This window comes from Anomalospiza imberbis, chromosome 19 (genome assembly GCF_031753505.1).
Source record: "Anomalospiza imberbis isolate Cuckoo-Finch-1a 21T00152 chromosome 19, ASM3175350v1, whole genome shotgun sequence".
Classification (NCBI taxonomy): domain Eukaryota; kingdom Metazoa; phylum Chordata; class Aves; order Passeriformes; family Viduidae; genus Anomalospiza; species Anomalospiza imberbis.
Genome location: NC_089699.1, coordinates 5337431 through 5350420, shown reverse-complemented (window position 1 = coordinate 5350420; position 12990 = coordinate 5337431). Strand labels below are relative to the sequence as shown.

At 43.9% G+C, this 12990-nt stretch overlaps 1 protein-coding gene across 1 annotated transcript in view; it reads right to left on the bottom strand.

Annotated features, from left to right (window-relative positions):
• Positions 1 to 11250: 11250 nt before the first annotated feature.
• Positions 11251 to 12990, bottom strand: part of LOC137485072 (myosin-1B-like) — a 32820-nt gene continuing 31080 nt past the window's right edge. Inside the window, exons 38-42 of the mRNA XM_068209315.1 lie at positions 12803 to 12928; positions 12538 to 12708; positions 12346 to 12450; positions 12108 to 12203; positions 11251 to 11525 (exon numbers count right to left, since the gene is read on the bottom strand). Of these exons, the coding sequence (XP_068065416.1) occupies positions 11370 to 11525; positions 12108 to 12203; positions 12346 to 12450; positions 12538 to 12708; positions 12803 to 12928 (654 nt within the window). The 3' untranslated portion in view covers positions 11251 to 11369. The remainder of the gene's footprint in view (positions 11526 to 12107; positions 12204 to 12345; positions 12451 to 12537; positions 12709 to 12802; positions 12929 to 12990) is intronic.

Here is a 12990-nt window from a genome sequence, read left to right as displayed (position 1 = left end):
CTTCTTGTGCAACCAGGGCGAAATATTGGATGCAGGTTCCCACAGCTTTTTCCAGAGAAGTTTTTATTATGTCAAAGAACAGATATTTCTCAGTCCCTTTGCATCCCAATTTAATATCTAATGACCCTGATGATGACTTTTCCCCCCTATTTATTGCCTAATCAATATTTCAGTGGCTGACACCTGTGGTTTTTTTATTCCTCAGCCTTTCCCTCTGCCCATTTGAGACGTCTTCCTGTTTCTATGATATAACCACCTCCTTTTTGTTGAAGATAACAATAAGATAACCACTTTTCAATTTCACCCCCAGTGTAGATAAACCTCACCATGGCAGCCTCTTCCCATACATCATTTTTTCCTACTTATCTTGAAAGATCTCCGCTGGATTCATTCCAGAATGTCACTGTCTTGTACCAAAAAGTACCAAACTGAACATAGTGCTCCAGATATAGGAGCTGAATGCAGGGAAAGAATCACTTGTCTTTACCTGCTGACCATGCTTTCATGAGTGTCTGACAATGTGCTGCTGACCTTCCTTCCCCCAAAGGCATACTGTGACATTTGCACCAGAATTCATTACCCTTTTATGCAAAGTTGTTTTCCGGCCAAAATTAAATACAACATACTCTGTTGCATGGGACTATCCTTTCTCGCATTCAGGATTTGTGAGGTTCTTAACACCTTCAGGATGAAGCTTTCTGAGGATATTTTCCAGGGTAACATTGTTCTGTAGCATAATTACATGTTTCTGTTTGTTGTCATTTACAGCTCCTGCGGATGCATTCCATGCAACATTTGGGTTGCTAATGGTCCAGAAGCTGTTCTGAGGACTATCCTGGGGCATAATGTCTTTTGCTGATACTCTGCATCATTCACTAGAGCTGTTTGCAGCTCATCCCAAATGATTTAAGTAGTAAGTGAGTAACAGACTTGTAAGGACACGTAATTCATCAGGCTAAAATACTGCACAACCATTTCTTCTTATGTTAATTGTTTGTGGAAATAACTATAGGCAAAGCTAGAAACCTCAGTGGAAGAATTTATAAATCAAAGCCAGATATCTAAATCCAGTAGATATCTTCCAAAGAAATACCACGTGGCCAGTAATAGAAAGTATCTGAATTCCAAGGAAGTTAGACAAACAGGCAGCTTGATAAGATGCCATGTCATAACTTTTAGTTAGGTAAATAACCAAAGTGTTAACAAATATTTGCAGCTACTCCTAGTAGCATGCAGATCCTCCATTTTACTCAGTCTTCTTTCAGAGGAATAGGAGCAGTACCTCCCCCTTCCTGTTGTTTGGTTAGTTGGACAGCTATTTTTGCATTTTTGTCAAGTTTACTAGTAGGAGGCTTACATGCAGATTATGACCCTGGCTTATCATTTGGAAAATATTTTCATAAGGTTTATTGGCCAGTTTCATATGCAGTAATAATTACAATAATTACAATAATTACAATTCACAAGTCTGTAAGGTTTTACAACATTCTCTTCTGTTCTCTCAGCTGCATCTGTCTGGACTTCATGCCAGAATAGATCATTGACCTCACTGGTCCATAATTAAACATAAGGAATCCCCAAGAAGCATTTCCTGGCATTACATAGTGGCTGTGTCTTCAAGCACAGCCACTTATGAAATCTTGCTAGCTGTGAGCAGCCTGCCCAACCATCAGCATGCTTTATTAGTCATAGCAGAGCACTGGCCAGGAGCACATACAGCAATTGCCTACAAAATTTTACAGTGATTTGTCACCATGAAGAAATCTCTTCTACAGAAATCTTCCTGGGACCTTTTTCTGTCCATTAAATGCAAGCAAATGTGGCTCTTACCTCTTATGCTAAGAGAAGATGCCTTGCAGGCTGGGAGGTGATCGGTGCTGCAAAGCAGAAACAGCAGATCTCTCATTATTGCTGCACACAATTTCACAGGCAGGTCACAAAGTGAAAATACCAACATGCTTTATGATACAAATATCAAATCCTTCCAGGTACATGTACAAACGTCAGGACAGCAGGGCTGGAGAGGGAGTGCAGGGACACTGTTCCTTTCTGCCAACCACAGACGTGCACTTACCATGAAGTTTCCTCTGCAGATAGAACAGCCCAGATTCAAGGACTCTTTTATAGTGTCTGGTCAGCGCATGCTGCAGATGCCTCCTCTGTCTTTGGGCAAAGCATTTCTGGCAAACCTTGTTTTTGGCAAAGCATTGTCTGGCAAACTGAATGTACTGAAAACTAGAAAGTGATGTTACTAGATATAATTAGAAAATTTTGGTCTCTTCCTAGCTAGGTGAATAAATCGCCTAAAAATAATATGAGAAGATTCCTAAGGAGGGAAATACAGCTAATGATGACTAGAGGAATGAGGGTAACCACTAATAACTGTAAGGCCATGGATGCTCCATGAATCTGAGCTAAGGGAGCAGGGGAAAACCATTCCCTGGGCAAGCACAGTGACATTTGGATGCATACTTCAACTTACTCTGAGGACATCATATGTCTGATGACAGTTGTCCTTTCACAGAGCTCTCTACTTATAGATCTTGGATATGATACATGGATTTCACTGTTGTCTGCATTGCTTACCTTAGTCAGTTTATTACATATAATGTAATATCCATATTACTCTGTGTCCATATATCTCTGCAGGGCTGGATTCCATAAATGCTAGAAGAAAAACACCGCCCAGCTGAACGAGACAGGACAGAATGGAGGATGTATATGGGAACAGTCTGTTCTGCACAGAAATGAAGCTTGGGCAAAGCACTGGAGTGCTGATATTCTCCATGGAGGAAAGGGAATTCAGGTATCCTGAAGACAGGCTCTTGATGAGAAGATCACAGAATAGCAGAACCTGGTCCTCTCCATGAGCAGGACCACCTAAACCTAATTGCCATCTAGAGCCACTCCAGCATCTGGCTCACTTTCTGCCACCACTTGTGATCCAACTGCTTCTCAGCTGTGTTCTGTGATTATTGAAAAGAATCTGAAAGCAAGAGGCCACATTTTAAAGCAGACTGAATTGTGGAAATGTCTCAAGAATGCTTTTCTGTGACCCTTTGGAACTCCCCTCGGCACATTTGAGTCCTCGTGGTTGTCTGTATCATAGGGATCTGTTGGGGGATACATTCAGTGTGTGTTTCTTGAGGTGCAGCTGGAGTGGAGCTGTAGGTTGAGCTCTGGAGGAGCAGGAGCTTGAGCCCAAAGCAAGAGGCTACGAACTGCAGACCCTCTGCACAGCCAAGGGCCAGGGGACTTGTGGCCCAGCCAGGTGAGGGACACTCAGAGACATGGCAGGAGGTGATGACTCCAGATTTTTCCACCCTTAGACTGTGAGGGGATAAAAACCCAGGGGTTCCTTTGTTTGGGGTCCCTCCTTGGAGGCACTAGCTCAAGACAGTTATTGCAGCATGATTACATTATTTTAAGGATCTGGACATCTGAGACTCAACGATGGGAAACCTGGTGTGACGGCAAGAGTGGGAGGGTGCAGTTGTGAAGGGCCTTGGTCCCAGCTCAGGTGGTGGGACAGTGACTGTGAGAGTGGCTCCTGGATGGTTGGACAGGGGAGTTTCTTTAATAAATGAACATAAGAATATCTGTATCAAGATCTTTGTAGCTGCTTCCTCTGACACTTGCCAAGCGAGTGTTCCCAGTTAGAATGTGTAAACATAACACACATGGCAGTGATCTTGCTGAGAATTCTTCCACAGCCTCTCTGATGTGTTGCTTAGAGGTTTCCTGAGTCAGTGACAATGTCTTTGATGTATTTTACATCTACAGTGAATTTTTATACTATGAATTTGTCCATTACCTGACATCAAGGAGCTGTACACCAGAGGGACATGCACATCACTTTGGTGCAAAACCTAATGTATTCCATAGCAAAATTTTTGGTTTGCGACCTGGTTAAAAGCAGAAGAAGAAAAAAAGAAAAGCACAATTCTACAGTTTCAGCATGGTAAAGAACAGAGAGATTTGACTGAGATGTAGACATAGGGTTAGATCCATCATCTTGATTGTTCTAAAGCTCCCAGAAGCCCCAGTGGTTCTCAACACTTAAAAAAGGCTCTGTCAATACAGAGACAGTGATGGGCCAGTGTATGCAAGAAGGTCTTCAGCCACTCCTGGAATTTGGGATCTGATCAGATCCATAGTGCCTTGGAGGTCACTACACTTGCTTAAACCCAGCTCACAAAGTTATTTATCCAAGTCTAAGGCCTACAGACATGTGTTAAATTAAAAAAAAAAAATTAAAAAAAAAGAGAGAGCACGTATTCCTGTTAAAGAGCTATAAGTGAGCTTCCTGCTCTCAGTGACAGAACAATCCACAGAGAACAAGGTTGCAGATGAGCAAAAAATGAATGGAATTTGTCATAAATATAAACATTACCGATTCAGAGAATTCAACACTGAGGTTGTATTTGCAAAAAAAAACCTGGAACAAGTCAATGTTAAGAAATTCAGACTCCCAGGCAGTGACACATTGTCTCCAGCTTGAAATGAGGAGATGTAAAAACTGTGTCAACTGGATGTAAATATGACTGCAGTCTCTGAGGTAAGAAAGTAGGCATTTTTTTATATTTCCCAGGAAGTGGAATGTTAACAATCACCATGCCTGTAAAGTATGCTGGCATAAATAAGGCACAAATCACTTCCTAGAAGAAAAACTCTGATTTTCCTGATGTATGTGTGTACTGAAGGCTAAAATGAGATCAGAGATGATAACTTGATGTTTGATCCATATAAGCTGTGTTACAATGGGGTAAATATAAATGGTATATAAATTTATAATATAAATTAAATAATTTAAATTACATATATATTATATTAAATAATATAAATTTATAATAAATTTATATTCTGTATGAATTCTGAGGTGGGATGAGAGCTTGTTAGAAAGAATGCCTGAGAGAGAGTTCAGAGCATCAGAGGAAGTCACAGGAGTGTTGTAAGTCTTCATCAAGAGGCAAGGTAATGCTCAATTCATGAGCTAACACTACTGGCAAGGGGTAAGACCCTCATGACACAGAAATACCCTGCACAGTCTCAGCCAAGTCTACTGTAGGGGCAAGACATTCTTGAGCTTCAACTCACCCAATGCAGGAAACCTTTGCTCTGCTCCAGACCTGAGACAGTGCGCTTCAGCATCACCACATCTGCCCAGCTGGCACACATTTCTGCCACCCTATTTGCTCCTTTTTCTGATATGGCACTTCGCTGGCCCCTCAAAAACCCCAAAGGCGTTTCAGGCCTGCCATCAGTCCCAGTCATTCAGCTTCTTCCCTCTCCAAAATGTGCCAGCCTCACGTTCTTCCTTCAGAACTCCTTCTCCCTCTGCCCTTGGCCAGCACCCAAGGGGCACTAGTGAGCCACCCACTTGCTTTTAGGTGGGACAGACATGCCAGGACCTACAGGCCAGCCCAGAGCACTGTCCTGGCTGTGGCTCAGCCTTGATGGTGACTGAGGCTGTGTGGCAGCAGTGTCTGTACGCACCTTCTCCTTCCTTGAACCAAATGCCCTCCCACCTCTCCTGCTACCTGCACTGCCACCTGAGGGTGAGCTCCGTGTGCAAACACATCTTCATTTCTCTCAGGAAAGAACACTTTGCCCTTTGACAGCCTGAACTCTTCATTTGGACCTGGGGAATGTCCCAAATAAAAAAATTTGGCTCCCCTGTGCCAAAGACTTTACCAATATTTCTCTGAGGACATACTGAGCTGGACACTTTAAACTCAACCCCACCATTCTGTCTGGTTTCTCTCCCATTTGTTTTGATTTATTATCTTTCCATCAAGCTTCCTCCCTGTCAGCACATGTGGCTAATACAGAAAAGAAATAGGGTGGTTGGTGCCTTCCCAGCCAGGTCAGCCAGAGGAACTTGCTAAATATGTTTGTCATTCACTTGCTGTCTCTGACACTGCCAGAATATTTTGAGCAGCAAAGGCCCCTGCAGCCCTGCTAGCTGAAGGGCATCAGCTGGCAGATTGTCTGTCTGGTGGGAAGTGCTCCTTTCCCTGTCTCCCAGTGCTCAGTGTCTGCCTGTTTTCCACCTTAACAGCAGTTTCCATGCAGGATTTTTTCCAGATCCCAGCTGTTCTTATCCAGCTAGATCAGGAATGCCACAGCTCCTTTGCCTGGATAGTCTCATCTGCAGAAGATGACAGGTTAATCTGTCTTGGCCTGCTTTTCACAAACTGCCTTTCATCCACTTTTCCTTGTAGTGTGGACTCTGTTGCAGGTCTTGCTGAACATCATAACCCTCTGGACAGTCATTCCTTCCCCAGACTTTGTCATTCCCAGTCCTTACTCTAGTCCATACATGGTGTGTGTATGGTGTATGAAGGCAGGTCTAGAAATCCCTCCTGAGCAGATACGGTCCCAGCAGAAAAGAATTTCTCCCCAGCTTGTCATCTGGTCCCACCAAATGTTGAACTATGGTCCGGTCTCTGAAAGGGCCACACGAGCACTCCATGGCAGCCACTCCAGAACAAGCTTTCAGTGGGCAGAACACTAGAATCTCATGATTCACAGAGGCATTAAGGGCTGGCATGACTGGTGGGAGAATCTTCCCCAGCCTCACTGAGAATTCCTCACCATTCTGGATCATTTAGTCAGTCTATTATAATCTGAACCAGAATAGGGTCCAGATAGAATAGGGGATATAGGTAAACTTCAGATTTTTTGCCTACAGGCAGGCAGCAGAAAGGAACTGCCTTTGTTATCGTGAAAGTTTACTTGTGTTTTTGATAGAGGGCTTTCACTACATGTGCCTGAGCCTTGGACTTCCCAAATATAATTCTCAGTCCCGAGGAAACTCCACAGAGTAGAATGTGATTAATCTTAAAGGTTTCAGGGATTGGTGAACAGTAATCTTCTGTTTTGATGGCGAGCAGATGCTTTGCCTTGCCAGAGGGAGAACCATCCATGCGTAAGTGAGGGGCTGATGTCTTGTGTGGTAGAAGGATTAAGGTGTTTAGTGTGGATGTGTCCTGAAGGAAGATGAAAAATGTTCCCTCCACCTTGCTCCCCACAGCGCCCACATTGGGAGAAGGACCTGCAGGAGCCTCATGGCCCTTGATGGATTTTTTTTTCCCAGAAATTCACTGGTTTCTCAATTTTTTTCCTGAGCTTTCCAAAAACCTCACAGACAAACCTACTGCTATTTCCATTTCAGGTTTATACTACTTTAAGTTATCTGATACACCAGATATTTTATTCAAAAATAAAATATCCCCATGGGATCTGCAGCTTGCTATTGCTGTATTCAGCCATGCTGTCATATGAACAAGGCATGCTGGAGGCATCAGTGCACCCTGTGGACCCTGATTAACTGTCTGGCAGGCAATATTCACACTCTGCTGCAGCAGCATTTCTGCTGCCTCTGTGTAAAACGAGAGCTCCCAGAAGCATCAGCACATGCTGAAAACAAATGCTGATGCTCTGATCTGCTGGAGCAAAACTTCTCATCCCTACCCTTCTGCTAAGACGTAGCTGAGTACTGGACCATTGCTATGGTAAGGACATACTTTGTATATAAAAACCAGTAAGAATCAGATCAGACTAAAGTGTATTTCTTGCAGGCTGTTTGTGTGTCATACTGTGGCTGGTGTGATGAGTTGCCCAGCAAAGAAACATGGTTTGGAGATCTATTAGGCATCCCTAATCTATGCTGGTGCAGGAATTTAAAAAATAGTAAGAAACATGAACTGACCTAGAAGAAACTTGCTAATTTTTATAATGACAGACTTTAATGCATCCTTTGGGATGAAAAGCAGTTCAGGATGTTCACTGCATGGGCTACAAGAGATGAGAGCTGAAATCCATGGAAGTAGAGCATAAGCCCCTGGAAAATGCTGCTGGTGAAATTGGGGGGAAAGGTGCAGATTTTTGTTGGGGGGGAGAGGGGAGCGAGGCTGCTTATTTCTGTTTGTTAATTTGTACGAATTGGTGGCTTTTCTCTCTTCAAGTTCTGTTCCTCTAGTCTTAGTGGTTGCTATGCTTGTGATCTTGCTTCAGTTCATGGAAATCAAAGGGTTACTTTTCCTGGTATGGACTGTTGTGAGTCACATGTTTGTAAAGGTGATGCCATCCTTTTTCAGTGTGGATTCCAAGTGGCTTCCTGAAAAGCTGCAGTGGCAGATTATCTGCAGTTAAGAGGAAGGTGTCATTTCACTGAGCAGAGGAAGGTAAAAACTGTGACCTGGAATGTCAGGATAAACAGTTCTTGAAAGTGCATCAGAGTTAGCTAATCATTCTCCTTGTACCAGTACAGCAAACATGAGAGGCTGACTTCTGAGCAGTGTTCTAAATAATATCAGAGTGACGTAGAGGATACTTTTTTCACCACACACTGGAGCTTCAGTTACATAGAAGATGAGCAGGGTGAAAAGATTGGTAAGCCAATGGGAAGAAGATTAATGCCTGGAAATGTCAGAGATGTTGGAAAGTGAAGCAGAAATGACAGAAATCAGTGTTCAAAGTTCAGTATTAGAAAGAAAAAAAGGCCAGCTTGTACTGAGAAAAGAAAAAGAAAGGATGATGAGGTATGACTCACATATAATGTCTTAGTGACTCTTGAAGTGCTGATGCTTTCGTGCCCAGGAGACACAGTTGTCCATGCCCAAGCTGTTGAAGGTCAGAGAACTCTATAGTCCACATGGGGCAGCAGCTCTAGTGGAGCTCATCAGCTGCATCTATTTTAAACCTCCTCTGAGAGTTGTTTCTTTAGGCAAGTTATGGGCCCATGTTTTTTTCCAAGATCAGTTACCTGTGCATCAGCACATTTCAGACCACAAGCAGCCTGACTCCAGAAATAGTGTGTGGATGCAAAACTACTCCTGTCCTCCAGCCAAGGCAGCCAATCCAAAGTGAGGAGAAATTGGTTTTCCTTACTCATCCCTTTAATATTCCACTCTGATTCCAACAAGTCTCCAGCCCTGTTCTCCAGGATGGCCAGTGGCAAGGCCAGCCCAGCACAGTGCAAAGTGTGTGATTTCTCTCCCTCTCCCACCTGTGCAGTTGGAATTCTGGCCCCAGGTGTTGTCTCTTAAGGAACCTGTAATGTTACCTTTCATCAGCTGAGCATTGGTAACAAATCCTCAGGCCATAATTTCTTACAGGTGAAAGAGGAGCCCAAACAGTTTCAGGTGCTTCAAATGCATCCTGATTCTTCCACAGTCAGAGCAGCTTGTTCATTTTGGAAGGTGATTGTAATTTTGTCCAAAGGGAACAGGGAGTTTTGGCATTGAAATATGGTCCCCAAAGTTGTTGTGATATTTACTACTCTGTCAGCAGGTCTAAAAAGGTACAGGTTCAGCTGGAAATAGTTCTCCATGTTTTCACTGAGCCACAGTTGTAACACACTGATTTTTGAATTACATTTTAGGGATTGTTTGATGGTTTGTTTGTTTAAAGAAAGATGTTCTTTGGAACAAAGAAATTCTCCTGCTTTCTTTCAAAGTGTGGCACATAAGGATTTGTCTGGAAAGAAAGGATACCACCTATCTCTTAGGAGCACATTGTGGGAAGGGAAAAGGAGGGGAGTCATTTCCCTTCTTTGTTGCCCAGATATCACTGGCACTGATGAAGTTTTCACAGCTTCACACATAGAGATGATGTCTCTGAAGAGCATCACTTACAGTGGCACAAGAGTCAACACAGGGTGTCATCTTTTCCTTAAGTATATTTAACTGCTGCCTAGAAAACCACTTCCATATTTACTTATAATATGGGAAAAGTCTATGGGTGTAACCTCAGTGTGTTTGGGAGGAGGACCTCCCAGTTCTCACTTTGGTGCTGCAAACACACTGACTGCTTTGGTGCAGTGCAAAAGGCTTCAATCCTGCTGTTTTCCCATCACCTCCTTTCCAACATCTCCAGCTCCCTTCCCCAGCAGTTTCACAGCTCCTTGAAGCACTCCCCATAAATAAAGAGGTGTAGACCTAGCCAGGAACCTTGAGGGACCCACAGATGCTCCTGTAATGTGATAGAGCCAAGTCTCCTTTACAATGGGAAAATGGAAAATGGTATCTGCATGTAGAATCTGCCCTTGGCAGCTATGAGATGTGCCTGGGTACAGTACCGCCACAAATGGGGTTCCCTATTTTAAGTACTGCTTCTTGCCTTGCAGGAAACAGCCTGTCATTTGTTTAAGACTTTAGACCAGTACACCTTGTGTAGATGTCTTGTTTCTTCTCTGTTCAGCTCAAATACAGTTGGTACCTCCATTCCACTCCCGTGCGGCAAGAGTCAGACAGGTAGGACACAGTTTGTCATCACTGTCTGTATTTTTACCTCTGTAAAATGTTAGATTTTATGATTTCTTTCAAGTTGTAATGTTCTCAGTATTGTTTCCACTTGAAGACTTATCTTGCATGATGAAAACTAGATATTTTAGCTTTTTGTATTTGTACATTACTCTTAATTATTCCTTAGAATAAAAACTCGTAAATTTCGGTACTGGAAAGACTGTATAGTAGCGCAGCTGTTCCCACTTTTTCTGGTGGCTCTATATATTACACTGCTTGGGGTTTATCCTCTTGTTCACCCTTCTACCAAGCTGTTCATTAAGTTCCATTTACTTTACAACTGGAACATATTGATACTGGTTATTCTGCCTCTACAGAGGAAGTAAGACACTGCAATATCCTCTTATCCAAATAATATATTATTTGTTTTTCTTTGAAACTGATTGTTAGCATCATATTTGTGAAGTTATTAACAAGGCTGTGTGATCTTTAAATTTCCTCACTAACAAGCCACTCTCTAGAGTTACTGGCCTTCACTTGCCTTGTTCTAAGGCAACACATCACTCCTTGCCTAAGCTCCTCCATAAGGACTCTGAGACATACAGATGCTTTTGGGACTACAGATGTTTTCCCTTGGGGAAACTTGTCTCTAAATACCACTTGCCCAAGTGATAATGGGACCATCAATGAGAACCTATGATTACTTTACCAATGTAGAAACACGACTCACAAAGGCAAACCAATTTTTTCTATGTCAGGACAGAAAAGGTGCTTGTCCTGCCTTTGTCCTGATCCTCTCCCAGTATGGAAATTAAATTAGTCTTATTCCTTCCTTGGTAATGGAATAAGACAGAGAGGAGAAATACTGGAGATGGTATAAGTAAAGTTGTGCTGTTATTCAAGGCTTAAAGAGAGATAAATATTTCAATTGAAAATGCCCCAAACTTGTGTAACTGCAGAACTGAATACTAATAACCAAAATCACTGATTCTGCTGTGTATGCGACAAAATCTATGAACTTTAATCTCTACCTATTGACATGATTGTGAACACTTGAAGAAGGACAGAGGGTTCACATTTTGTGCAGCCCTCAGGTCACTTTGATGCCTCATGACATCCTCACTCTTCTTCTGCTATTTTCTTGCTGTGAAACTCCCGGCTTTTCACTCGGAGCTTGTTGACCTGTGACTCTGCAATGTCAGCCCGCTCCTCGGCTTCCTCCAGCTCGTGCTGGATCTTGCGGAACTTGGACAGGTTAACATTGGACAGCTCCTCCTGTGAGAGGAGAGGGAATCAGGGCTCAGGAGCACAGGGCAGGGCTTTCACTCCTGCTGCAAGTCAGCCTAATGGGGCTGCAAATCTCCATCCCCCTCCCACCACTACTTAGAACACCGCATCCTCCCCTTATCAGGACCCTACCGGGACAAGCTTCACCAAGACTATGTCACAAGTGAGGAGCAATTTCATAGCTTTGATTTATCATTTCTGTACTTATCCTCCCACTACTTCCCTGTCCAATTGTCAGTGCAACATACAGGGTTGGGAAGACTAGGAAGCCTTCTGCTGCTGCTGCTTATTAGCAGAGATGCAGAACTTGTCAGTCAGTGGGTGTGGCCCCTGGGTTTGTTTACTCTGACCTCCTGTGTGAAACAGGCTGCAGGACTTCACTTAATGAATGTCCCTGACTGTAGGGTGCCCAGAGCTTACCAAGTCCTCATGACACAAGAGCAAAGCAAGGCCAGGACAGTTGTGTCTCGGGAGTTTCTTTCATACCCCTCTCCTGGTATTCAGCCTCATTCAATGTGTGTCCTGCCCCAATGGAATGCGGCCTTGGCCCTTTCTCCAAGCAATACTTACAGCCTCCTCAGCTTGTCTCTTGTAGGATTTCACTTTCGTTTGCAGCTTGTCCACCAGATCCTGCAGCCTGAGAATATTCTTCCTGTCTTCCTCAGACTAGAGTGTTTGACAAACAGAACAGAGAGTCAATTCTTGGTTCTGCACCACGTGAGGTTAACAATTCCCCTTGGGGATGCTGTGTGCAGAATGTGACTCACAGTGGGAAAGGCCTGTGAGAGCAGGAGGGCTCCTGCCTTACCTGGTAGGTGAGTTCCTTCACCCTCCGCTCGTACTTGCGCACGCCCTTCACGGCTTCAGCGCTGCGCTTCTGCTCAGCATCAACCTCCCCTTCCAGCTCCCGCACCTGCAAGGACAAGCCCATCCCTGTAGCTTCCCTGGCAATGTCTCTCCAAGGACACGCTCACTCAGGCCCAGCCCCAGCTCTACACACCCTGGCCTCCAGCTTCTGGATCTGCTTCTTCCCTCCCTTCAGGGCCAGCTGCTCAGCCTCATCCAGACGGTGCTGCAGGTCCTTCACCGTCTGGTCCAGGTTCTTCTTCATCCTCTCCAGGTGGGCACTGGTGTCCTGCTCCTTCTTCAGCTCTTCTGCCATCATGGCCGCCTGATCAGAGCAAAAGGTCAAAGCCATTTTGGGGCTGGAGATATTTTGGGGAGAGTACATTCACCCTCAGCAATGTCAGGAGCGCCCAACTCACATCGGTGATGGCCTTCTTGGCCTTCTCCTCAGCATTGCGGGCTTCCTGGATGGTATCCTCCATTTCACCCTGGATCTGGGCAATGTCCGTTTCCAGCTTCTTCTTGGTGTTGATCAGGCTGGTGTTCTGTTGAACAATAAAATTTTGTGCAGTTATTTGCAAAAGAGAACAATTAATTAAGAAATTTA